The 27500-nt window shown below is 40.1% G+C and overlaps 1 protein-coding gene across 3 annotated transcripts in view; it reads right to left on the bottom strand.

Moving 5' to 3' along the window:
* LOC138000276 (voltage-dependent calcium channel subunit alpha-2/delta-3-like) overlaps positions 1-27500 on the bottom strand; it is an 87155-nt gene that overhangs the window by 57415 nt on the left and 2240 nt on the right. For all 3 annotated transcript variants that reach the window (XR_011123096.1, XM_068846567.1, XM_068846568.1), the window contains exons 4-10: positions 24561-24623; positions 23303-23429; positions 21756-21887; positions 19153-19210; positions 15409-15459; positions 14628-14730; positions 11809-11922 (exon numbers count right to left, since the gene is read on the bottom strand). Coding sequence is in view for 2 of the 3 variants with exons in the window: in XM_068846567.1 (XP_068702668.1) it covers positions 11809-11922; positions 14628-14730; positions 15409-15459; positions 19153-19210; positions 21756-21887; positions 23303-23429; positions 24561-24623 (648 nt within the window). In the remaining variant the exon portion in view is untranslated. The remainder of the gene's footprint in view (positions 1-11808; positions 11923-14627; positions 14731-15408; positions 15460-19152; positions 19211-21755; positions 21888-23302; positions 23430-24560; positions 24624-27500) is intronic.

Consider the following 27500-nt stretch of genomic DNA (forward strand, 5'->3'; position numbering starts at 1 on the left):
TTTACAGTGATTTTGAAAATAACGGTAGCAATTCACTATAGGCTGGGGTGCATAGCAACGGTTAAACAATACAAACTGTTTCCAGTGAGCTGCTAAAAATAAGCCTTAAATAATTACGCTATTGAGAAGGAATTTCTTTGCATGTCTGCAACTTGTTACAAGCTCATTTCTATTGTTAAGGGTCGCCAAATCTGGTCTACAAATTATATAGTATTTCTCCCACAGACATAAATTACACTTCTTCGTTACATTTGAATAGGATCTCGCATGCCTAACAATCCGCCATTTAATGTGATAGTCGACTTCCTTGTCTTTCAAACCCCATACATATTTACTAAGTTCAGTGGAATTTCTGTAGCGTTCATTTCTAAAGGAACATGTGTGGTTTCTATAACGTGATTTGAATGACGTGTCGCAAAGACCGATGTAAGTTTGCTTTGACTGAGATGTTGTGACCTCTGCTTGATAGATGGTATTCCGCACGTTGCACTTTCCGTCTAGAGGGCAGGATCTTTTGTCACGGCAGTTGCAAGTGTTGATAGTTTGAGCGGGTGGATTTGATGACTTGTTAATGACGGCTTTATTTTGGTTGGAGATAATTGTTTTTACATTGCTCATGCAGCTATAACTAATTTTGAGAGTGTTCCGGTTGAAAATTCTGTGCAAAGGGTGTGATTTTGGGAAGTGCTTGCCGGTTAGGGTGAGGAAACATTTTCCAACTTTTGTTTTGACGTTTTGGCTGTACGGAGGATTGAACCAGGTGATGTTTCTAGGCCTATTCTTGCGGTGTTTAGTTTCTGGAGTTGTTTTTCTGTAGGTTAGATTATATATGTAGCCGCTCTTGTTGAGTGCATCTTGGTAGGTTTCTTTCGCTTTATCGAATGATTCTTTGTCGGAAGAAATTTCTGAGAGGCGCTTATTTATGGATTCCGGTATGTTCTTTAGGATGGATGGGGGGTGATTGGATTTCTTGTGAACGTAGAGTGCGATGTTTCCTTCTTTTGTGTAGGGATAATGCTTTCCAGATTGGAGGTCAAGGGTGACGTCTAAGAAATTTACTTTAGTGATGTTTGCTTCGACTGTGATCTTTAAGTCATTTTCACGGAAAATTTGGCAGAAGCCCTTCTTGATTCTTTCGATCTGTTGAGGGTTTGAGTTAAAAGCTGCCAAACCATCGTCTTTATACTTATACTTGTCCACTGAACTTAGTAAATATGTATGGGGTTTGAAAGACAAGAAAGTTGACTATCACATTAAATGGCGGATTGTTAGGCATGCGAGATCCTATTCAAATGTAACGAAGAAGTGTAATTTATGTCTGTGGGAGAAATACTATATAATTTTTAGACCAGATTTGGCGACCCTTAACAATAGAAATGAGCTTGTAACAAGTTGCAGACATGCAAAGAAATTCCTTCTCAATAGTGCAATTATTTAAGGCTTATTTTTAGCAGCTCACTGGAAACAGTTTGTATTGTTTAACCGTTGCTATGCACCCCAGCCTATAGTGAACTGCTACCGTTATTTTCAAAATCACTGTAAAACACCATGTATTCCTTCTTTTTGGCAGTTGCCTGATGATTGCTTCGTGAGAAGCATGAAACTCGGAGTAGCAAATAAATGTTTTTGACCTAGTTCAAGTCTACGTATCTATATATATATATATATAACACCGGCTAAAGGCAAACTGGAACGCAAAATTACAAACTGGAATGTTTGATTCAGTACAGTTTTAACCAATAGGAATCAAATATCAAGTGGTGGCTTATCAGTACTGAATCAGTCGACTGTTTCATACCGTCTCCGCCAATCGTAATTCTTGTGATGACAAGTTGTCTGGATCAAATCAAACCACAACTGAATCAGTTTCGCCCGAGCCAAAGACAAGCAACCATGTTTGCGCCAATTTTTTTACACATTATTTATTCTTTAATTTCTTTATGAACATAAAGCAATCTTTGACTCACCGTCAATATCGAAACTGTTCGTGCCCTTCAAGCAGACAATTTCCATACGGACTTGTTCCTTATCAGCCAAAACGCAGACAAGGCATGCTATTAATTTTTTTGAGAAATCCGCATTACTTCTTTCCTCGTAGAAAACAAATTCAGCGTTTTTCATAATTTTTACAAACGCGCACGGATAATTAAAGGAAAAACATACCAATTACATGGCACTTGCGCGCAGATCTTGGATTTGATCTCAATCAAACAAACACTTATTAAGCCCTTAATGCACGAGCTCTTGCGATGAATTGCACGCCCCTTAGAACCTTTGTAATGAGAAACATCGACTGCTTTTCTTGCCGTGTCTTAGCGCTCAAATAAATCTAATTAGAGATCATCCATCGGAAATTTAATCCATAGCTGTTGACAAGTCGAAGTCGAAGTTTTTACATTCCGTAAATAATTATTTGCCTTGGAAGCCTTGCTTTAGCGGGGAACTAGAAAGGAAAAATAAAAGAACAAGGAGAAAAAAAGCTTCGAATCATTCTCTGGTAAATTCAATTATTGCGATTGCGAATTGAATTACATTGTAGGCACGTGCCCGTGACATTTGCGCTGCTGTTGGTGTCGTTTAAATTGGCGTGACGGATTGTTTTCCTTCGCTTATTCACTGATGTTGTCCGCCTTAGTTCCAAAAGCATATGAACAGTGATGCATATATATCTTTTTGTATATAGGTCCATATACCATAAAGTTGTCTCACTGATAACTGCATCAAGTCTCCTGGACTTATTCAGTTGACTGATTTCATACGCGAAAAGCTTGATTGCCCAGAGAGCCTTCCAACTGATTCAGTCACACAACCTGACTTATTCAGTTGACCCGGAGAACAGCAAAAGTTACTGCGAGTGCAAGGAAAATCGTAGGGATGGTCTTCCGCTATTATCCGGCGCTATTCATGTTAATAAGTGATTCAGTTGTAAATTAATGGTAACCGGCTGATTTAGTTGGATCTTCTAACTCGAGAGCAGAGAAATGAAAAGGTGTCCTTTGTCGGCGTGTCCGATTTGCTGAGAGCATTGTTCTATAAAACCTTATTAATAGAAATTTCTTTTTCACCTTGTCGCTCTCGTTTCCTACTAGAGTGAATCATTTGACTGATTTCGTACAGTTAGCCACGGTAACTTAGACGCTTCCGATTTATACCCAGAGAGCCTTCCAACTGATTCAGTCACACAGCCGGACTTATTCAGTTGAGAGCAGCGAAAGTTACTGTGAGGCAAGTCGTAGAGATTTTCCTCTGCTGTTATCCGTCACTAAGTGATCATGTCAATGACTGATTCAGTCGAAAATGAAAACTGATTCAGTTAGGTCTTCTAACTGAAACTCGAGCTCAGAAAAATTAAAAAGATCTCCAGTTGTCGCTTCACGGTCAGCTATGTTGCATTTAAGCGTTGTTGAATGAGACCTTGCCAACTGAGATTTTCTTTAATTAATACCTTGACACGATTATTATTGAATCCGTACACAGTTCAGAAGCTTCACACATATGCATTGTAATTTATTTCCTACTGCTCGTACACTTTAAGTGATACTGACTGTTAGGGAAAGTTAAAAATTTGTTATATTCCATACATAAAATGGCTAAAACCTTTACCAATGGGTATATACGATTTAACAATTGATTTAATTGATGTCGGCGGGTCTAATTTGCAGGTCGCGGGTTGCAGGTTATTGTTTTACCAATACAGAAGTATCCTAAACATTCACAAAAGCTAACCTTAGGGCTAAAAACTTTTGTTTAGGCCTAATTAGCCCTGAGGTTAGCTTTTAAGAATGTTTAAGATACTCTCTGTATTGGTGAAACAATGACCTGCAACCCGCGGCCTGCGACCTCCAAATTAGACCCGCCCAATTAATATGAGCTATTTATCGTTAGCCCCTGAGAGCCTTTCAACTGATTCAGTCACATGGCCGGACTTATTCAGTTGAAAACAGCAAAAGTTACTGTGACGCAAATCGTAGGGATTACATTCTGCTGTTCAGTGTCCGGCACTGAGTATTCGTGTCAATGACTGATTCCGTCACAGATGGTAACCGATTCAGTCAGGGTTTTAACTCGTTCTGATCAGTAAAAAGATCTCCAGTTGTCGGTTTGTCAGCTATGTTGCAAGCATTGTTGGATCAGACCTTGTCCGAACTGAGATTTTCTTGTTTTGTCTATCGCTCTAGTTTAAACAACTTTAACGAACTTCAATTATTGATGGTTTAATATTATTAATTCCCTGCGCAGTTCAAAAGCTCCGTACATATGCATTGTAATATAATTAGTTTTCTAGTGGGCTGAAACCTTGTCCAATGGGCCGGTATGTATGATTTCACATAAGCTACAAGTATATTATCCTTTAGAGCCCTCCAACTGGTTCAGTCACATGGTCGGACTTATTCATCAGCGGCAGAATTACTGTGAGGCAAATCGTATGGTTTATATTCTGCTGTTCAGTGTCCGTCACTAAGTAGTCATGTCAGTGACTGAATCAGTCGCAAATAGTAACTGATTCAGTCAGGGTTTCTTACGTTTCCTTGTTGTGATCTGAGAAATTAAACTGAGATCTCCAGTTGTGGGTTCGTCACCTTTGTTGCAACTTGTAACGTTTATTACTGAATCCGTACGTTACATTAGTGACTACGTACGAATTCAGTGAATAGCAGAATGTAAAATCTCAGTTGGCATGGTCTCATTCAACAACGCTTAAATGCAACATAGCTGACCGCGAAGCAATAACTGGAGATCCTTTTTAATTTTTCTGATCTGAGCTCGAGTTTCAGTTAGAAGACCTAACTGAATCAGTTTCCATTTTCGACTGAATCAGTCAGTGACATGATCACTCAGTGACGGATAACAGCACAGGAAAATCTCTACGACTTGCCTCACAGTAACTTTCGCTGCTCTCAACTGAATAAGTCCGGCCGTGTGACTGAATCAGTTGGAAGGCTCTCTGGGTATAAATCGGAAGCGTCTAAGTTACCGTGGCTAACTGTACGAAATCAGTCAAATGATTCACTCTAGTAGGAAACGAGAGCGACAAGGTGAAAAAGAAATTTCTATTAATAAGGTTTTATAGAACAATGCTCTCAGCAAATCGGACACGCCGACAAAGGACACCTTTTCATTTCTCTGCTCTTGAGTTAGAAGATCCAACTAAATCAGCCGGTTACCATTAATTTACAACTGAATCACTTATTAACATGAATAGCGCCGGATAAGGATTTTCCTCGCACTCGCAGTAACTTTTGCTGTTCTCCGGGTCAACTGAATAAGTCAGGTTGTGTGACTGAATCAGTTGGAAGGCTCTCTGGGCAATCAAGCTTTTCGCGTATGAAATCAGTCAACTGAATAAGTCCAGGAGACTTGACGCAGTTATCAGTGAGACAACTTTATGGTATATGGACCTATATACAAAAAGATATATAAATGCATCACTGTTCATATGCTTTTGGAACTAAGGCGGACAACATCAGTGAATAAGCGAAGGAAAACAATCCGTCACGCCAATTTAAACCACACCAACAGCAGCGCAAATGTCACGGGCACGTGCCTACAATGTAATTCAATTCGCAATCGCAATTATTGAATTTACCAGAGAATGATTCGAAGCTTTTTTTCTCCTTGTTCTTTTATTTTTCCTTTCTAGTTCCCCGCTAAAGCAAGGCTTCCAAGGCAAATAATTATTTACGGAATGTAAAAAATTCGACTTCGACTTGTCAACAGCTATGGATTAAATTTCCGATAGATGATCTCTAATTAGATAAGACACGGCAAGAAAAGCAGTCGATGTTTCTCATTACAAAGGTTCTAAGGGGCGTGCAATTCATCGCAAGAGCTCGTGCATTAAGGGCTTAATAAGCGTTTGTTTGATTGAGATCAAATCCAGATCTGCGCGCAAGTGCCAACATTCATCCACAACGGGCGAAATAAGTACATGTAATTGGTATGTTTTTCCTTTAATTATCCGTGCGCGTTTGTTAAAATTATGAAAAAAGCTGAATTTGTTTTCTACGAGGAAACAAGTAATGCGGATTTCTCAAAAAAATTAATAGCATGCCTTGTCTGCGTTTTGGCTGATAAGGAACAAGTCCGTATGGAAATTGTCTGCTTGAAGGGCACGAACAGTTTCGATATTGACGGTGAGTCAAAGATTGCTTTATGTTCATAAAGAAATTAAAGAATAAATAATGTGTAAAAAAATTGGCGCGAACGTGGTTGCTTGTCTTTGGCTCGGGCGAAACTGATTCAGTTGTGGTTTGATTTGATCCAGACAACTTGTCATCACAAGAATTACGATTGGCGGAGACGGTATGAAACAGTCGACTGATTCAGTACTGATAAGCCACCACTTGATATTTGATTCCTATTGGTTAAAACTGTACTGAATCAAACATTCCAGTTTGTAATTTTGCGTTCCAGTTTGCTTTTAGATATAGTTAAATAAAATTTAACATAGTTAACGACTAGGAGCTAGTCTGGTCAGTAGTGTTTTGCAGGCGGTTGTTAGTGTCTTGGCCGTCTGGTAGCGTTGTTCAGCGTTTTGGTGCATTCTGTAGCGTTTGTTATAGTTACATGGTTCACGACCGGGAGCTAGTCCGGTCAGTAGCGTTTTGCAGGCGTTTGTTAGCGTTGTTATGCGTTTTTGTAGCGTTTGCAGCACTCTTTAGGTTGGGGGAGCCCTGGGGCTGACATGGTTCAGCGGTATTCCTGCGTAGTGCATGCGTTGTCCAATGTGCTTGCAGCGTGTTTGTTGGCGTGGCGTTGTGAGTCGGTTTAGGAGTTTAGTGGTTCTCGGCGTTCCCTCCCCCCCCCCCCCCCCTTTCTTTTTTTTTTTTTTTTTTTGTGCTCTTTTTTTTTGTGTGTTATTATTATTATTATTATTATTATTATTATTATTCCACTGAGCTATCTGGCTCAAGTGTGACGGGTGCCTTAGGGGGGCCTGGCGCGGGGGGCTCGTGGCTTGGTTGCGGGTTGGGCAGGCCAGTCGGGTGTTCTAGCGCCTTGGGGATGTGACTGCGGTTGCAGCCCCCAGGCTTCCTGGGCACCTACCCTCCACTGGCGACGTGGGCGTTAACCGGTGTTATATATATATAAGAAAATTATTTACATTTTCAAAATCTACATTTAAAGTTGCTTACTGTACAGTGTTTATCTACACAAGAATTCATATTATAGTAGCCTGATCATGGAAGCTATGTGGAAACATGAAATAAATAGATGAACTTGGCATCATGCAAAGTGCTAATCTACTGTACAAAAAGGTCCAAAACAAACATTGTGAGCAAGTGTAGTACACAAATTGGGTAAACCAAAACACTATTTCATTCCATATTTTGTATTGTCCAACAACTTGTTTCAATGTTGGTAAATAAAAGACATTCATGTAAAGCATCAGTAGCATTATAATCCAAAAACGATCCTTGAAACGCGACAAAGCATCTATTGTTTTAAGAAAATTGTCATGAGAGCCGATTCTTGATCGGCAATGTTCAACAGAGATTCCCATATTACTTACTTCTGACGAAATCGTGGGCTAGCAGACTCTTGTCAAATGTGTGTGAATGGTTCGTCCAATTCGATTCAACAACAACAGCAAGTAACTTCAGAGCCTTTCAAATACTTTCAGAAACTTTCAGATATTCTCAGGTATTCTCAAGCAGGTTTGCTGAGCAGTTTCAAGCCTTCAAATGTTGGCTTGCGAGAGTCGATAAATTATGACTCGTAAGTTTTAACGTGGCGCTACCTGTACCAAAGGTCCAGACCGTGAATTGAAATATTGCCCTGTGAGAGCACAACTCCTCGCTGTAATCTGAACTTACTAAAAGACAAGCCGACTGTAGGAAAGCCGGCGTGTAAAATCCAAGCAGAAAAGAAGAACGAATAACCAGATAAAAAACGATCTTCGACAACGCGCTGTGTTACACCCACAAAATGGCCGCTTTCTGAAGCTTAAAAGTTTATGTAGCTTAGTCGAGCGTAGACTGGGGCCTATCGTCAACGATAGGAAACCACGTGACAACCACTCTGTTCACCGTGACAAATCCAGGAATAAATATCTTGGGCCATGGCATTGAGTGGATTACACTTCATGTAAGCCACACAAAAATTGGGGGTAACCATGCATTTCTCAGAGATAATTAAGCTTCAATTTGAGAAAGAATGCCATACATTGCTTTGTATTTTAAAGCTTTTTACAAATATTATTCATGATTTATCTTTGAAAAATGCGTGGTTACCCCCAATTTTCTTTTTGGATTTCAATAACACTTGTTAAGATCTACATTTCCTGCATAATCACATACCGGGGCAAAAATAATGTTAATTAGTAGGCACCATCCTTAAGTATGTATGTATGTATGTATGTATGTATGTAGGATAAGACTACCCTCCATGGAATCTCGAAGAATTCAAGATGTTATTGACAATACATAACAGCATATCTAACAAAGTACCACGAGCAATTAGGAATCTTATTAATTTACACTCATTTAACTACAATCTCAAGCACCAAGAATAATGTTCTATCTTTACCTAAAGTTAACACTACAAAAATAATATGGACTCAAGTCATGGAGATATTTTACAGCCAAGAAATGGAATGAACTATCAAACGACATTAGAATAAAAGTAGGCACCCATGAAATAGTCAACAGAATTAGATTGTTACATTTCGGGGACTAGCAAATTTGTAACTTACATTAGTTTTAATAGTATTTTGACTGCGGTGATAATATTGTAATAATAGTTCCGTAAGGCACGGCGGAACTGGCACCACCAACAGGAGAGGAGGCGAAGGTGAAGCCAAAGCCATTGCCGCCTTAAAACAAGTTGCCCAGGGTAGATAGGGCTCTTAGCCTGAGAAGGCAGCCCATCTAGGGCAAGGTAAACCCTGATTTCAAACCCAGGTGATTTCAACGCTCGCGTTGGGACTGACTGGCAAGTATGGTGTGCCTGCCTCGGCCGCTTCAGCCTTGGCAAAATAAATGAGAAGGGGCATAGGTTGCTCGAACTCTGCTGTCACCGCGGCCTCTGCATCACCAACAGCTACTTTAAGTGTAAGGAGCTGCACATAGTGTCTTGGAGACATCCTCAGTCCCACCACTGGCACCAGCTAGACCTTGTCATCATTAGGAGAGCGCACCTCAGCAGTGTTCTCCACACAAGAAGCTATCACAGTGCTGACTGTGACACGGACCACTCGCTCGTTGCAAGCAAGGTCAGGCTGAAGCCCAGAAAGATCCACCACGCCAAGACCAAGGGTCGCACCCGCATCAACACCTGTGTCACTTCCAACCTTGTTAAGGCTCAGAGCTTCACTGACAGCCTCCAGAAGAAACTTGCTGTGCAACCAACAACCCGCAACCGGATGCCAAATGGTCTCACCTCCATGATGCTATCTACGACTCAGCCAAGGCTGCATTCAGCAAGAAAGAATGCAAGAATGCTGACTGGTTCGAGGCTTTCTGGGAAGAAATGCAGCCAGTCACGGAGGCCAAGAGGAAAGCGATGCTGGCTCACAAGCAGAACCCTTCCCCAAGCACACGCAATGCCCTTCAAGCAGCTAGGAGCAAGACCCAGCAGACCGCCCGCCACTGTGCCAATAAGTACTGGCAGAGCCTATGTGCCAAAATCCAGCTAGCAGCTGACTGTGGCCACGCCAAGGGGATGTAAGAGGGCATCAAAACTGCCACTGGCCCTACGAGCATCAAAACAGCCCCACTCAAATCAAAGGCTGGTGAGGTCATCACTGATTAGAGCATGCAGCTGCAGCGTTGGGTGGAGCATTAGCTGGAGCTCTACTTGACCCAGAACATCATCACAAACACTGCCCTCAATGCCCTGCCCGGGTTGCCAGTCATAGAGGAGCTACAGTGTATGAGGTATCCCGCCGGAAGTTTTGAAGCATGGGAAGCAAACCATCGTGCAACCGCTTCATGAGCTCCTCTGCCTGTGCTGGGAGCAAGGTCACATCCCCCAAGACATGAAAGATTCCAACATAGTCACCCTGTACAAGAACAAGGGTGACCATAGTCATGGTAACAACTATCCTGGCATCTCTCTTCTGAGCATTGTTGGCAGTCTTTGCTTGGGTGACCTTGACCCGCTGCAGAGCCTTGCTTCGCAAGTCTACCCCAAGTCACAGTGTGTGGCTTCAGAGCCGGGAGGTCTGCAGTGGACATGATCTTCTCTCTCTGTCAGCTGCAGGAGAAGTGTCGAGAGGAGCAATGCCATTGACCCGGGGGGGGGACTCCCATATGAAACAGACGGGGATGCTCGTCGGAAATTTTGAATTTAACCCCTAAAGGAGACCAATCTAGGCGTGGCTTAAGCAAATTTTGACCCCTAAAAGAGACCGTTTAAAAACACAAAAATACGACACGCAATGAGTTTTAATGATAAAAAGGCATAATCATCGAATGCTTTTATCTAAAAAGAAAATTTAAAAGGAAATTTGACTTCTGTTTCTCTTCGCGTAATTCTGTGTTACTTCGCAGAACCCTAAACGAGACCTTGGTGGCATAAAATATTGGCGTTTTGCCCGGAACACCCTAAGCGAGACCAAAATCCAAAATTTACACCCCTAAGCGAGACGACGAGCATCCCCGTCTGTTTCATATGGGAGTCCCCCCCCCGGGGCCATTGATCCTCGCCTTTGTGGACCTCACCAAAGCTTTTGACTTAGTGAGTAGAAGAGAGCTCTTCAAGATCCTCCAAAAGATTGGCTGCCCTCCAAAGCTCCTAGCGACCATCACCTCCTTCCACCAGGACATGCAGAGAACGGTCTGCTTCGATGGGGCCACCTCCAATGCCTTCCCAGTCAGCAGTGGAGAGGGGCTGTGTCCTTGCTCCAACCCTGTTGGGGATTTTTTTCTCTATGCTGCTCCCATATGCCTTTGTAGACTATAGAGAAGGTGTCTTCATCCGGACGACGTCAGACAGCAAACTCTTCAACATCGCCAGACTCTGCACCAAAACCAAAGCTTACATGGTGGTCATACGGGAGCTGCTGTTTGCAGACGACACTGCTTTAACATCCCACAGCAAGGAGGGCCTCCAATTATCTGGTAGACAAGCTGTCCCATGCCTGCAAGGAGTTCGGGCTAACGATCCTGGCGCAAGGTGCTGAGTCCCCCCCAGTCATCACCATCAACAACACAGAGCTGCAGACCTGTTGTGGACACCTTCACCTACTTGGGATCCCCTGTGTCAAGCTCGACTTCACTCTATGCTGAGATCAGCTCCAGGATCGTCAAAGCAGCTGCCATCATGGCCAAACTCAACAAGCGAGTGTGGGGCAATAACCTGTTGAGCAAAAGGACCAAGATGTGCATCTACCAAGCTTGTGTCCTGCCAACTCTCCTTTATGGCAGGGAGTCGTGGACGACCTATGCCAGAGAAAAGCAGCAACTCAATGGATTCCACCTCCTCTGCCTTCGGTGCCTGCTGCACATCAGGTGGCAGGACATGTACAGAGTCTCCAAAACCGAGGTCCTGGAGTGCACTGGCTCACTGAGCATGCCATCACTGCTCATTCAGCGACGCCTTCGATGGCTCAGCCATGCACATTGCATGGAGCCTGACCGCCTGCCAAGAGAAATCCTTTATGGAGAACTGGGAGAGGGCATCCGTCACATGCGATCTGTACTAATCAACAACAGTGCACAGGAGTCAAAGCAGGGATTTCAAAGGCGGAAGCAAACGCTAGAGTCCAGGCTACATGCAAGAGAGCAGCAATTTGAAACCAAAATTACTATGATTAGTGCACCTCTCGTGTACGTGTCACATGCTTTACTAAATAACAGAACATACCTCAGTTCTCTTTTCCTTCATGAGATTTTTTTCATCTTTACTGGCTTTATCTTTGACTTGGCACACCATGTATGGAACAACCACATTCTCATTTTCATTGTCGTCATTGGAATACTATCAGTGAAGAAATACAGGAATGTATTAATTTTCTGCAATGGATCCTATTTTTTAATAATTTTACAATTTAAGCTGTAAGATTTTGCAGTTCTTACACTTTGCTATGAGCAAAGTCATTGTTATAAATCAATAAATGATACAGGTCATCAGGTCTCTTCATGAGAACATTAAACCATATCACAGATTACATACACAAGCCTAAATTCCCTTTAAGTCCTTATGACGCTAATTTTTCTACTGTTTTTTAACTTACATTTAAATATCTATAGGGTCTTAACTGTAGCACTTCAAAACGACCGTTTTTCCCCATAGTGTATCCACTCGTTTTAGCAGGCCTTTGAACAGGTGGATAAGTTAAGAGGAAAAAATTTTTGAAGTAGTACACTCCTGGCACTATAGATATTTAAATGAAAGGTTAAAAAACCGGGAAAAAATAAGCATCATAGGGAATTTAAAGATTGACACTTGTCGACTTTACTCTGTTTAATGCCAGATGATTTTACTTGTCAATGATGCCACTTCAGAACTAAAAGGGTTTACAACATCAAAAGGCTGCTGCCTGACCGCCGCCCAGTCGCCTGGGGCACTTTATTTGCGAGCATTAGGGAGACCAAATTTCTGAACAAGTTGCCCAAACTGGCTCCTTACTTGATTCATCCTCACTTTCTTGTAAATTTGATCCCAGATGGAATTAATTAGTTCTGGGCTCTTGAAAAAATGACGGGGGCTACTAATTTTAATGTTGGAAGCCTGATTAGGGCTCTCGGAAAATTTTCTTAGGCAGCAGCCTTGAACATCTGCAATTGTAGTTCCACTCAAAATCATAAACCCTTTCCCTCTCAGAGTGATAATAGTTGATTTAAGGCCATCCACAGACGAGGCAAATTGTTCTTGATAACCACTACGTTTTGCAGGAGACTGGGAAATCAAAGTAATTCAGACGACTGGGGAGAAAAAGTTTAACACCGTATCCCACAACTGCAGGAGGCCTTGAATGTTATTTCCGAATTCAACATGGCAGAGGCCAGGTTACATCTCGGCGGTTTCCACTTGAATGTTCATTCAGTAACAGGAAATGTGGGAGACATGGAATGATCTGTTGAGTTTTGGCGATGGAACCACTGCAAGAAATTTGGAAACAAAACCTAAGACCGCATGCGGTTGTGGGATACGGTGTTAAAATTTTTCTTCCCAGTCCTCCAAATTACGTCACCAGATCACCTGGAGACGATTTTACTTGCCAAATGTCCCCCCCCCCCCCCCCATTAGCCCATTGTCCCCTGGGAGTGAGACTTGATGGATTTTACTCTAACGCCAGACGATTTTACTCGTCAACTGGGGGCATCCTAAAGGAGGCCAGCAGCAATTACTCAATAATAACTGACTAATTGCCGCTGTAAGATATTTTCAAAACTCTCTTATCATGTACCTAGCTAGAACCTTTTTTGTATCAGAATGTTGCTCTTGGATAGTACTACATGTAAATATTATTGTTTGATGTGCTCTAACAGAGAAATATTTTCTCAAATCATTTGAACAGTGGCAAAGCATAATCCATGGCCAGTAATTGCCTCACACAAAGTGTTCAAGAATGCTTTACATTGTCAAATCTAGGGTGCGTTCGATTGACCGAATTCCGGAATAAGATTTTATGGAATAATAAGTTAGAAATCCTTCGTTTTTATGGAGATTCACATTAAAATTGTCAAACATCCGCAACAATGCTATTTTAAATGTATTTTTATTATCCTTCTGCCTTGAAACGCATGAAACATACCGTTTTATTCATCACTCCACGTATTCGTATTCCGGAATAGGGTCAATCGAACGCGCCCCTAATAATACAGTTGTAGCTCTTGTTTACCCCCCCCCCCTACCCCCTCCAAAAAAATTTTGCCTAATCATTGTTTTAATTCAATTTATCTTGGGACATGAAGATGTCCCAAGAGAAACCGAAAACAATGCATGTTTTTCTTTTTTGTTTTTTTTGGGGGGAAGGGGGGGTTAAAAGGGGCGTTTTATGGGATTTGAGAAAGTAGAGAACACTGAAAACTATAATTTTTAATTTATACAGTAACTACATGTATTGTCAAATGTTGTGTACACTACTTTAAGTAACTTAAATAAAGTGCCATTTGCATGTAAAACATTAATTTTGTACAATTATCATTACAGCTGTGTTTGCTGCATTTACCAGTAAAACACAGGAATTTGTGAGCAATTTGAATGAGTTTAATTTCAAGACCTGCTTGCAATTAAATTTGAATCAAATCTATGATGTTAACAGAGCATAACAGCAAATGTTTAATTAATTTCACTGTGACAGTCCCAAGTTTCCTCATTGTTAAAAACTTTTAAGGTATTAGGGTGTACATTATAGTCAAGGATTAAGGTTAATGATTTATTCAAATTGATAAAACTGAAAGATCTGTGAATTACTTGTAAATAAACTGTCAACAGAAAACTTAGGTGCAATGTTGGCAGTAAAATTTAATGATCTGTGATGTACAGTGTAGTATGTTACTGAGTGCAACTAGTCTGCTTAACTTCACGCAAAAATGGAAAAATTAATATTAATAATTATTATAAATCTTTGGTTAGCAATTCTTGACTTGACTTCTAAATGTACTAATGTATTCTTGTAGTGCAAGATTTAGCTTTAGGGCTTACTGGTGTTTAAATTTGTTTCAAGATTTACTCACCACTACAACAATATTAACAAAATCATTTTCCTGCAGTGTTTCAAGCAGAGACATAGCAGCAAGTTTAACAATGGCCAATTTTTGGCCAGCCATGCTACCACTCCTACGTCAAAAAGGCAGAAGAAATACGCATGAGCCCAAACATCATTACTGTAAATAGACTGACAGACATTATTACATGTACGTAGACCTTAAGTATGTCTATACGTCAATATGAATTTTTACCACAATTGCTTGTAATCTCACAATCTGATTGGCTAATTTGCCGTAGTCAATGAGAGTCTAGACAAGGCTGTATGCATCATGCTCGTGCCATTTTCTCACGCAGTGTAATAGCCAATCAGGAACGCCCATTTTGGGAAATACACCAATCATATTGCGAGAAAGTTATAGACAACGCTTGCTCTGTCTTTGAGTCATGATTTTGGTCACGCTCTGAAATAGAAACTTTCTTTGGCGTTGAATATTGCGGTAAAAAACAATACATTTTGACCACTGTGATGACGATAAGAGTACAGACAACGCTGAACCACTTTCGATTTGTTAAATTTATGTCATGAAATGTATTTTTAAAGCGGTTGTGAATTAAATTCATTTAAGGTTATTGTTAATTCTTTCGGTGATGTGACAATCAGAGAATCAAGAGACCAATAACACAGTTGAGCAGTATGGAATATATTTCAGAGGCTTTAATTCAGACTGTCCTTCCATTTCACATCCAACTATTAAACACAATGTCTGTGAGTATAATGGTTTTTTTACAAGTATTAAATGTACTTACAAGTCTAGAAGGAGTACAATGTCTTTAGGTGAGCTTGATCCTTGGATGTACCTTGGAAACAGAAAACCCAAGATCAGGTACATGTATAAATAAACACATGATTCAACCAACTTTAACCCTTTTCTTTCTGAGTTTTTCTGAAGGTTTTGTTTACGTTTTGACATTGCTATAGAAAAGCTCTTTGTTTCTTGCAAGCTTTCAAGAAAACTTCTAAGACCTATACATTTTCTTAAAGCTTGAAAAATTTGCTACCTTTTGACCATGAGGAAATTAATATTTAATGCATTAGTTAATCATTAAAAAATTCAGAACCTATTAATATATCACTAGAATTATGAAAAACTAACTGGTTGTCTTACAATTTCAGGATTATTCAATGGGCTACTAACATATTTTACAATTTTACAATCTACAGCATATTAACAAGCTTTGGAACCAATAAAATTAGCAAGAACTGATTCCTGTGTCTCATTTTGTCCTAGAAAGTAGGCTTATAAGATATGCAAATTTTCACTGACTCGAGGACTGTTACTAAGTGAACTAGAAATTGTCATTTGCAGATAAACTCAAACAAAATGTTCCAGTTTTATTTTGTGTGATAATTCCTGAAGCATGGGGCCACACAAAGTCCCACATTACAATCCAGGCACATAAATGAGCATCGCTTGACCCGCCCAGCAGCTTTGCACACTGCACACTCTCGCTCCTTCGGCCGTCCTTTTTCATTATAGGGTACATGTTGTGGGAAGTGCCTCTCAGTAAATCTGGACTCAAGAGGATTAATTCTAGGCCTTCCTTGATCCTTTCTTCCATGATAATTTTCTACAAGTTTGTGTATAAGATCAATACGAAACTCCAGGTGAGTGCGGGGATCATGATTTGTTGATTCCGATTCACAAATAAAAGCATTTACAATACTTCTCTCCAGCAAAAAGAAAAAAATCCTTGGAGGCCATTTCTTTGTTTGAATGCCAACAGTAAAATAAGAACACATTTGATCATTTCTATCAACTGCTCCCATGTATTTGTTGTACATTTGTACAACTTCTGGGCAGGGAACATCTTCAAGAGTACCATCCTTTTTCCTACGCTTCGCAAACACTTGATCATCGGGTTTTGGGGCAGGGTTGATTGTACTCAAAAAATGTATAGGTTTCTTGTCCTGCCAAGTAAGAGCCACAAGACGTCCCTTCACTCGACACAAGTGCTGCCCTCGTGCTAGCTTGTCTTCTTTCTTTGGTATTATTTCTTGAGGTAATCCCTTGGAATGTGCCCTCACAGTTCCACAAGCAAAGGTTTGTCTTTCTAATAAATCTTCCATGAGAGGGATACTTGTAAAAAAATTGTCAAAAAATCCAATAGTTTTAGTCATACAGTTCTTCACACAAGCTTGTTACAACTTTATATCCAAGCCCCTTTCCTTGTATGTCGTCCTTTCCCTCATAAATATTGAAGTCACACATGTATCCAGACACAGAGTCAGCTCGGACCCAAGCTTTTATCCCCCTTTTGATGGGTTTGAGGGGCATGTATTGTTTTAGAGATGTTCTACCTTTGTAAGCAATCATGGCTTCATCAACTGCCTGAATGTAGTGAGGACTGTACTGTTGTTTGAAACGTGTTTTCAAGGAAAGTAAGAGAGGCCTCACCTTGTACAGCTTGTCAAATCCTGGTTGTCCTCGAGCTGGCATTTTAGAATTGTCACTGAAGTGAAGATACCTCAGAATTACAAGAAATCTGTCTCTTGTCATAACAGATGCAAATGATGGGACTCCTAAAACCCACTCTTTTGACCAGTAATGTGAAACTTGGGGCAACTGTTTGATTCCCATGCCAACGAGCAAACCAAGCCAGGCTTTGAATTCAGCCACAGTCAAAGGGTTAGTCCAAAGCGGGTTTCTTTTCTTTGCTTCAACTTGGCTTTGCTCAGCAAATCTGTTTGTTTCACGAACAATGTATTCAAGCAATTCCATGTCAAAAAAAAGCTGAAAGAATTCCGCGGCTGATGCATCCTCTGGCAGTTCTGTTTTTGCGCCTGTCGCTTGAACACATGCTGGTGGGGCATTTATTTCTCCAACAGGTTCTCTCCACTCAAATGTACGATTTGGAAAGCCCTCAAAGTCTTCATCGTTGCTGTCTTCCGCAAACAAATTTGAAGAAGAGTCAGTGTCATTTCCATCGCTCTCTGATGAATTCACATGTTCACGAACACTTGAAGATTCAGTTCTTTCTCTTCCCCTTCTCCTTCTTTTTCTTCGAGGTTCCTCAAGTTCGTCTTCGCTCGAAGAATACACGGGATTTGTTGACGATCCTAACTCGCCAGCCTGCTCAATTTCTTCTTCTTCCAATTCTAGGTCGGAGTTTTCGCCGTCGAACGGTATTCCAAGCGAAATAACTCCATATCTTTCAGGCGCTCTCCTTTCCCTTTGGTTTCGTGTCGCCATTTTTTCAAGTTTAACGATATTCCAGCCGAAAAAAATTCATAAAAACTGCAGCTTTTTACCTATTTCCACGTGCTTCGAATCAAATGAAAGCTTTTCTTGCCAAGAACGCGATGCGCACGTTTACATTTAGGGGGGGAAGACCGCTGAGTTGAAAAACAGCCAGAACTGGCATTACGTCATTTGCCCCGATTAGATCGGGGCTTAGAAGGAAAAGGGTAACAATAAAGCCAAAAAATGTCTTTCCCCCAAAAACAGTAGATTAATGTGGTGAGATTGTTGAAAATCAAAGTTAAACAACTGATCACGATAAGTGGAGGTTGGGTGCCTAGGACATGTCCAGGGGCTTCCACTGGAGGCCAGCCGGCCAGCACCTTGACCAAGTAACGCTCCCATGGCCAGCAATCCCCGCAACCCAGCCATGAGCCCCCACGCCAGGGACCCAGGCACCCATCACTGTGGAAATTGAGGGGAAGCAAAAGCCCAACTGGACAAACACAGGGTTGTAGCTTAGGAAAAAGCATCACAGTTGAAAAGTTAGGTGAGCGGGCTGATAGAAGGCCTGTGCAGGGAGTCCGGGGGTTTCCCCAGGAAAATTCTGAAACTTTTGAATTTGATTTGGTGCCCTCTGGTGCAATCTGAGGCAATCAGAGGATACAAAAAGCAACAAGACTCTTTCATACAAAACAAAATAATAATCGAAGAGAGAAGGGCGTATTAGTGACTATTTTCGGAATTTTTCGAATTTGCTCAAATAAAGAAATGGAATCTTTCTCCCACGTGTACTGGAGACCTGGTTACGACATCTTTAGCAACACCTTGCATGCAGGGCTACCCAGCCTCGCAAAAACAAAATTATGGCGAAGGAAACAACAGAAAGAGAAAACAGTAAACAAGCGCTCAAAACAATATTTCATTTGAATAGGTTTACTTCTAACAGAGCTACCAAACTTGAGGTAGTCGGAAATTACTTTATTTAAATCTTTTCATTTCGACAATATATTCAATATCAAATGACTGCAAGTGATTCACCTTAAAATTGTTCGTTTCCCTTTTCAAACAGAACGATCACCGGCCAAAATCCAGCCCATGATCGCCTCAGACTCAGTCGGCGAATTTCGCTGGTAGCCAGCGCTTAACAACAACCTTGCAAGCACAGCACAAAGTGGCTGGCAAAATGTCAGAAGAATTGCCATGTGGTTAAGCTTAGATGATCGACTGGCCCAAACCACTTAGAACTGCTCTTTGTTGTTTTGTTAACTTTGTTAAACTGCATTTAACTGCATTAAAAGATTGTACCTACCAGCCACGTCGTCTATTATCAAATACATCATTTTCACTTGGGTCTTGCCATTTGAAACCTAAGCCAAGTTTTAAATTAAAAATTATGCTGTCTATTTCCTACAGACTATCAAAATAAAATTTATAAGGGTACATGACTTGTGTATTTATGTTGTAGGGAAAACATACATGGATATTGCATGACTTGTATGGTAAACAAAGGCATACAGATTCCAGAAGCCCAATCCCTTCAGTTAGAGCCAGGTCCCACAAAGAGACTTCCCCTATGACTAGCAAATCTTAGCAACCTGGGGCCGGTTTGCTGGACACCTGGTTAGCGCTAACCGTTGGTTAAGAGATATCAAAATCTATACACAACGTTTTCCATGATATTAACACTAGTTTATAGCACTAACTGTGCTTCAGACACCCTGAGCCTGGCCCTTTAATTAGGCCCTACTGAAGGACAGGCATCCATTACAAAAATAAACTCACTGGAAATTAGAGGCAACATCAACTAAAGGGGGGCAAAAATCCCTGGTCTCACAGAAAAAAGCTACAGTACAGCCCAAAAATAATGCACGCGCAAGAAGTGGCGCAAGAAGTTCTTGCGCTGCAAGAACACGCAAGTGGTCAAAAGAAGTTAAGTTGCGGTTTATCTGCAAGAACATTCAAAGCGCAAGAAGATAGAAAGCTTGCCGCAAGAAGTTACAAACTTAACCGCAAGACGCATAAAGCGCAAGAAGTTAGCGGGTCCACCCGCAAGAGTAGTCGGTGTTGCTTGTCTGAGGTACTAACGGAGCACTAGCTTAAAAGAAAGACCGGTGAACGTGAATGTTTCAAAGCAGTAACTAATTTCTGCACTTTCAGGAAAAAAAAAAGACCTTCAATCACGCCATTAACTACCAACAAGCAGGCTCGCAAGCATAACAAACCACATCTAAAGAATGAACATTTGAATGTTTTAGATCGAACGTGTAGCCATTTGCACATGATGCCGGGAAGGTGACAGTGTTACGTGTAATCAAATGTCGTGTGATATCTTCATCCGCAACAGAAAACTCGTGGTATCAACAATACTATAGTAAATAACAAACAAAAGCTTATGCATTTATAACTCCTTTCAGAAACACTTATCAAGGGAACTACATTGTAGAATCCCACCTGCGAGATCGAAAGCGACAAGAGCGAATGTTTCAAAATGTGAAATGCACATAAATGCAGAGATTTAATAAGGCTGCTTTGAAATTTGCTTGTTTCATTCCTGTTTGATATCATTACTTTTTAAATAGAATGCACATCACCAGGAAAAGACGAACAATAATTTGCATAACAACCATTGCGCTGAAAACAAGTCGGTCACGCTTTTGTCACGTAATTCGCCATGGCATACTTGTATTCATTTTTCCTTTCTTTTGGCTTTGTTAAGACGGAATGGATACAGAAGACGTCAAAACAATACAAGTTCCCCATCAAATTGCCCTAGAGAATCTGCCTCTGTGGGACTCCAGGGCACATCAAACATGATTCATGCTTATTTTATTTTTTCTCAGTGAACGCGAACTGAGTAGAATTCAGAACCAACCTTAATTTAAGCGGATTAGTCGCATGAGGGTATTTCTCACTCAGAAAAAAAATTCATCCAGCGACAAAATATCCAGCTGATTGGAAAATATACATGAAGGCAGCTGATTTTTGAGTGTCTCGTGCGACTTATTGACAATTATGGAGCTTAAGCACGTGCATTTTGAGACACGGACGATAACCGGAAGTGAGTTGTTTTCCCTTTTAATTTGTCTTCAAACAACCATGGTTACATTGCTAAGTATCTTTTATCCATTTGAAATGATTAGTATAAAATCTGGGAGACGCCACCGTTCTAACAGGGTAAAAAAAAAACGTAAAAAAAAAAGTAAACTAGCAACAATCACCTTTCTGGCTTTAGGTGACGATCGTGAAATAAAGCCACGTGCTCGGGAGCAGACAACAAATGAAAATGGCGAGCTTGAAAAATTCAGTCTTGTGAGTCTGCTTACACTGCATTTTCCTTGAGATATTTAAACAGGAATGCAGAGGAAATTTCAAATATTCTGACAGGAATCAATTCTAGCTTCAAATTTATGTGAATTTCACCTTCTTTCTGAGATGTTGCCGCAAAGAAGTTCTTGCAGTCAGGATTTTTTAACAGAAAGAAGTTCTTGCGGTGTCAACTTCTAACCGCAAAAAAGTTCTTGCGGCTGGTAGGATTGTGGTGCAAGGAGCCGCAAGAAGTTGCCGGCTTGCGGACGCAAAAAGAAGTTCTTGCACGTGCATTATTTTTGGGCTGTACTGTACCTCTTCCCTTTTCACAACACACGTTCATCAAACAATTATTTCAGAATAGAAGACAGTTTCTGAAAGGTAAGAAGCAAAAACAAAGGAAAACAAAATATCTGCTAGCAGCCCAGTAGAGTAGCCTGAGCCAATACAACTGAGTACATAATGGTTAAATTTTTTCTGGCAGCTGGCTTAAAGTTTGACAACCATGGCAACCCTGCAATCAGTTTCCAATCTAACAGTTCAGCTAACATCAACTGTGACAAGGGGTCCCACAACAAAACCAAACAATAAGCCGGTGATTTATACCTGGATACACCCTATAAACTCCATCAGAACTTCCAAAGTATTGCCACAACAATGAGGGGTCATCTCTGTCATTCTCCTTGAAATATGGATTCAATTTCTTTGTCCATGTGATGGTATTTTGAATCTTTATCCCTGTGAATTGAGTGAATTGTGTCTGATTAATGTGTGCCACTAAGGATAATGAGAGCAGAAACACTTTTACAAAGCATTTTAATTACGTAATGTTGTAAAATTACAGCGAACTAATTCTGGCCACCAAAAAAGTACTGAAATTGAGACCCTAGCTATTATAATTTGCAGTCACCAAGTGACTATTCTTTTGTATTTGTTGGTTATTCTACCAAACAGAGGGCAAATTTTTAGCAAACAACAGTGCCTACATGTACCAACTTACATGTACAAAAATAACAAGTCAGAGCAAATTTCAATGAAATTCAGCATAAATGTTACTTCAATACTTCAAAGAAAGTTAAATTTCCAAATGAAATTTCATTCACCATTTTATTTGGACATGTCAAGCAAAACTTCATTCACCATATTGCTGTGGCCCTTCAATCAATCAATCAATCAATCAATCAATCCAATTTTGATCCGGGTTGATCCCCGTAAACGGGGTGGCCGAATTAACCCCACTTTGTCAGCAATCTTTCTAACTCCCACTCTCCATCTCGCTCAATTCATGGCATGGTTTTTCTCCAAACCAACGCTCTTGCTCTCCTTCTCCACTTGCATCTTCCACATCTTCTTTTGTCGTCCTCACTTCCTCTTGCCCTTCACTTCGAACTCCAATGCTTTTCTTAGAACATGCATGCCCATCATCCCTGCTCAATGCCCGTACCATATCACTCCATTTGCCTTTGCCATCCGAACCACTGTTTCCTTCAATCCCAACATCTCCATCAGGTCCTCTGTCCTCTTTTTCTCCATCAGTTTTGCACCACTCATTGCTCTCACCATTGCTCTCTCAGTCCTTCTCAAAATTGCTATCTCATTTTCCCTCAGACACCATGTCTCACTCCCATATAACATCGCCACTCTTACACAACTCCGATAAACCATTCCTTTCACCTTCAGCGAGAACCTTTTTGCGTGAAATGATCGAATTCCCAGTTTTTGGAAATTCCAAGGAATTTTCAACTTTTGCCATGTAATGCAAATAAGTCAAGACTTGAGAAGGTTGGAATTCTTGGGAATTTCCAGAAATTACCAATTTACAGCACTGCAAGTCTCTCAATGGGGTTGGAAATTTCCTAGATTGTGTAATTACCCAAACTCAGTGAGTTAAAAATCTTGGGAATTTTTGGGAATTGAAAGCTAAAAGGGCTTACTGTGGACTAGGAATTTGTGAAATCAATTAAATTGGAATTCTTGAGAATTTCTTGGAATAAGACTGGACACGGCAGTCACAACAATAAAAGTTTAAGTGTCTTCTTTAAAGGCTTGACTTCAAAGTTAATCTGGTGTATCTTGATTTCAACCTAAGAAACTGGAGCAATGAACATCATCAAAACTTTACATATCAAGCAACTTTGCACTACAAATCCTACCTCCACTGTACACGTCAGTAGGGATATGAACTACACTATTATTCTTGTTTATAGCAACTGAATATGAAAATTTTCGATCAGTTCTGAAGTAATCCTCTGGTAACTTCTTTGTGTTCAAGTATTCCACCTAAAATAACCATGCAATGAAATTAGTGCTGACGAGTCTTAGAACAGTTTTCCTTTTCAGCAGCAGATCTAGGTGTAGAGTTTGAGGCTCAGTCATCACAAATTTTGTCATGTCAAAACCAGGTTTCAGTCCAAGTGACTGTACAGTATTGATTTCTGCTGCGCTTATTTTTACAACTTATTTAATTAATTAAAGGCCCATATTTGCCCAAAAGTCATTACAGGTATAAAGGTTATTTGCATTTGTTTTCAAATGATGGTTTCTCCAAATTTATGATCTGATTGGCTGAATACACTCAAGCGAATCACACATGAAACAAACAATGTCAGCTATTTGAATAATTTCGTGTTACAGAAAATTCAGTCACAATGCGCAATGAATTTTGGGCAAAGTGGACTTTTCAGTTCTAGTGACTGACTACTAGGCAGGGTTGTCCCTTGTTGTTTGCCACAAAAACCGTTTTGGTTGTTCCTGATGAACACTTAACTTTCAAGTAATGGCTGGATGCTTTGATTCAATCAAAACATTGCTATAGATTAGCCTGAACATATTAACTACACGTAAAAGCCACCTGAGAAACTGTTTGTTTCCACACTTCGGGTTAATTAATTCATATAACATAGATAAAAAAAAAGATAGAGTTAAGGTAATACAGGTCTGACAAAATGATGCAGATTTACTGATCAATTTCATCTATGTATTGACTGAATGCAAAAATCGCCGCTAACAAATTATTCTTATGTCTTGTGTTAACTAGCCTGTTAAATAAACTTGTTAACACGAATAAAAATGGAAAGAATTTTGCCTGTAAAACTAGTCATGCTATTCAGACTGATTGTCACAAAGACAAAAGACTAATTTTTCACCTAGTAAAACAACATCGCACTTTTAGAAACTAAAAAAAATTAAAAACAGAAAAAGAAAAATAATACATTCAATTAAACAAGGTATACAGAAATTAACTAAAAGAGTAAAACAAACACTTTTAAATTTTCCTTGGACCACACAGGATTACACCCTACACAAAATTATTTTATAACTGGGCAACTTTAATGATAATTATAGTAAATGACAGCACAAAGAATACCAAAAGATGAAGTCAGACATTGAACAAAGAATCTCATAACTTACATCTTTAAGGGAAGGATTGAATGTATAATTTTCTCTTACTTCTGCAGTTTTTTCAGCAAGATGCTAATGAGGGAAACATCAGTCATGTAAGACATGAATGTTATGTTAAAAACAGCTATAGTCTACAAAACAAATAATAATATTACTTAGAACAAAAACAAGGGTCAAAAACTTTTTTACCACTAAATAATTAAATGGATACATACAGGGCATTTATTAAGGATATGCACCTGGAAAACATGGGGAAAATAACAATAAAAATAGAAATTCTACTCATATTCTGACTGGATTACCTATGGCAACCCAGTAACAATAAGATTACCATAAAAACTCATATAAACCGCATCTTTTTTCCAAAATATTGGGGCTCGAGATTGTGGGATTGTGGGTGCAGCTTATACATGTATACAAGACCATTGCTTTCAGAGGGAGTAAACTGGCTGGTATGAGGTCACAAATAGCACTAAAAACCTTCACTAAATAAAGATTAAACATAGGTATTCTTCAACGGATCACTTCAACAATGATCTCTCCACCACATGCAAGAAAATACCACACTATTCGGGAGAACTCACAAGGCAAAAGGTCAACGGTTTTTTTTCCCTTCATTACTTGCACAATACGTTTGTTCTGTAACTCTCTTTTAGCGACATGTTTTTCTGCAATCGGTGGATTCCATATATCAATATGAACATGATATCCACACGCAACTGATGGGAAAGCAACCTTTCCATATTGTTTACTGATCATGGTGAAAAGTATGGTTACTAGGCAAACATTTTCTGTTGTTCCCTGTGCTTTATTTCCATTCGAATTTCATTGTCTTATTTCAACTGTGGGTTTTAACAGTTAAACAACTGTTGTCAGTCTCAAAAATTAGGGAAATCCATTAAAGATAAGCTATTAAGAGGTATTTTAAGAGTTGATGAATGAATGAATGAAGCTTTATTTAATCAACTTCTTAAGGTCGCTGGGAACAAATAAACAACTTTTTTTGGCAGAGTGCTTTTAAGTTTTTGCTTTTTTCATCAGCGTCACAAAGTCATGCCGATTTTGGAGATAATTTTTTTCAAACTCCAGCTCACTTCCAGCAGACCTGTTTTTGTTTGTGAGTTATGCACGCGCTACAGGCCTATTTGCCACCCCGGCCTTACAATCACTCACTCACTCACTCAATCACTCACTCTTACTAACTCTGTGACATTGAATGTAGTGCACTTGTAAAGTGCACTACCACAAAAACCAAAGTAATTTTTAATTGGGCTGTTTTATGATGACAGGCAAACTTCCTCTTATGCTTTTCAGAACCCATACAAGAAGTCATAATGGTGTACTTGAGATTTATTTAAATGATTTAAAAGACATTATTTTGAGCAATGGCTTCAATCCTACAATCAAATAAAGTTATACCAATAAGTAAATTTCAACTGGTCATATCCTGACCACCACTTTCTTTAGATTCTTGTTGCAAAACTTGAATGCAAATAATTTTTAAACCCTTAGCTTCCCAAAAGGACAGCATACTGAATTTACTCTCTAATGAGCCCTTCCAAGGGTTCGTGGCGACAAGCAACATCGCTCCAAAATTGCAAAAAATGTAGCGACAATGACCTTATTTATACACACTTCCGTAGCTCGTTTTCACATCATTCTCAAAAAAAGCAAAAAGAAGGACAAAAGGAGCTGCAAGGGTAAAGAAAGGAAAGGTAAGTTGTCTGACACTGTTTACCAGTAATTACTGACTAATAATTACAGAGAGGGTTTTGACGGTCTTCCTTGCATTTAAGCTTAACCCTTTCAGCCCCCTGGGGTTCCCCATTGATGAGTAAAATCGTCTGGCGTTAGACAGAGTAAAATCTATAAGTGGCACTATTGAGAGTTAAAGGGTTAATGGGGACATAGTTTTTGAGTGAATCCAGCTGTTGTTAATGGGACATATAGTTTTTGAGTGAATCCAGCTGTTGTTAAGCAGTGTCTAGCAATGACAGCAATTAATAATTAATATTGCAAGGGCTTAACCACATAAACACTTCCGTAGCTCGTATCTGCTAATAGCCCCTCTGCACGTCCCTACACTTCCAAGATTTGCTAAATGCTATAATTAGTTTGTAGAACAGTTTCTGCCGCGACTTTTCGCGCTCATTCTCTTCTCGGTCTCTGACCCCACATCAAAATAAAATGGCTGACAGTTTGGAAGTTATTATTGTGGCAGAGTTTTCTGACTGGTTGCAGTCACTGCACATCGCGCTTCCAGCATGCAAAGGAGAAAACAGTTTATTCGGAAATTTTGTAAAATTCTGGGCTGTAAACCCTGGCTTACACAATTCGTAAGTAGTTTTGGGTGGGGGGGAGAGGTGATGCATCCTTAACTGTTTCTCTTCCAGAAAAACACATGTTGGTGCCATGATGAGGCTCCTGTGGCTAAGCCCGTTTATAGGGTAGCTAAGATCACCAAAACTGTTCGAAAGTCTACCTCTGGCTTTCTCAGTAATGGTGATCTCAGTAGTGGTTGATCTTCTATAAAAAGAAGGACGTTTTCAATCTTTAAATTAAACAAAATTACAGGACACAACGTTTAGCCAACATTTGTATTCTAGCGAAAAAGTGACAGCGACAATTGTATTGCAGCGAAAAACGACAACGACATTTGTCTCTAGCCAATTCAAATAGGCGACACGTGGGCTGTAAAATGAGCTAAAAAGCAACATCAGAACCCCCCTTAATAACTAGTTATAGCTGTCGCTAAAGTGCCAACGAGCCAAGCTTGCGTGATCTGGCGTCTGCAAACATCACGCGGCGTACTCGTGCGGCACTCTCATTGGTTATCGCTACGGTCAACATTTCATCGCTTTGGTCTACATTACAGCTTTTGGTCTACATTACACTCAAATTTGAAGCGCTTCTGAGATTTCGTCCGCCTAAAAATCTTCTCGCGGCTCT

Source organism: Montipora foliosa, chromosome 4 (genome assembly GCF_036669935.1).
Source record: "Montipora foliosa isolate CH-2021 chromosome 4, ASM3666993v2, whole genome shotgun sequence".
NCBI classification, from domain to species: domain Eukaryota; kingdom Metazoa; phylum Cnidaria; class Anthozoa; order Scleractinia; family Acroporidae; genus Montipora; species Montipora foliosa.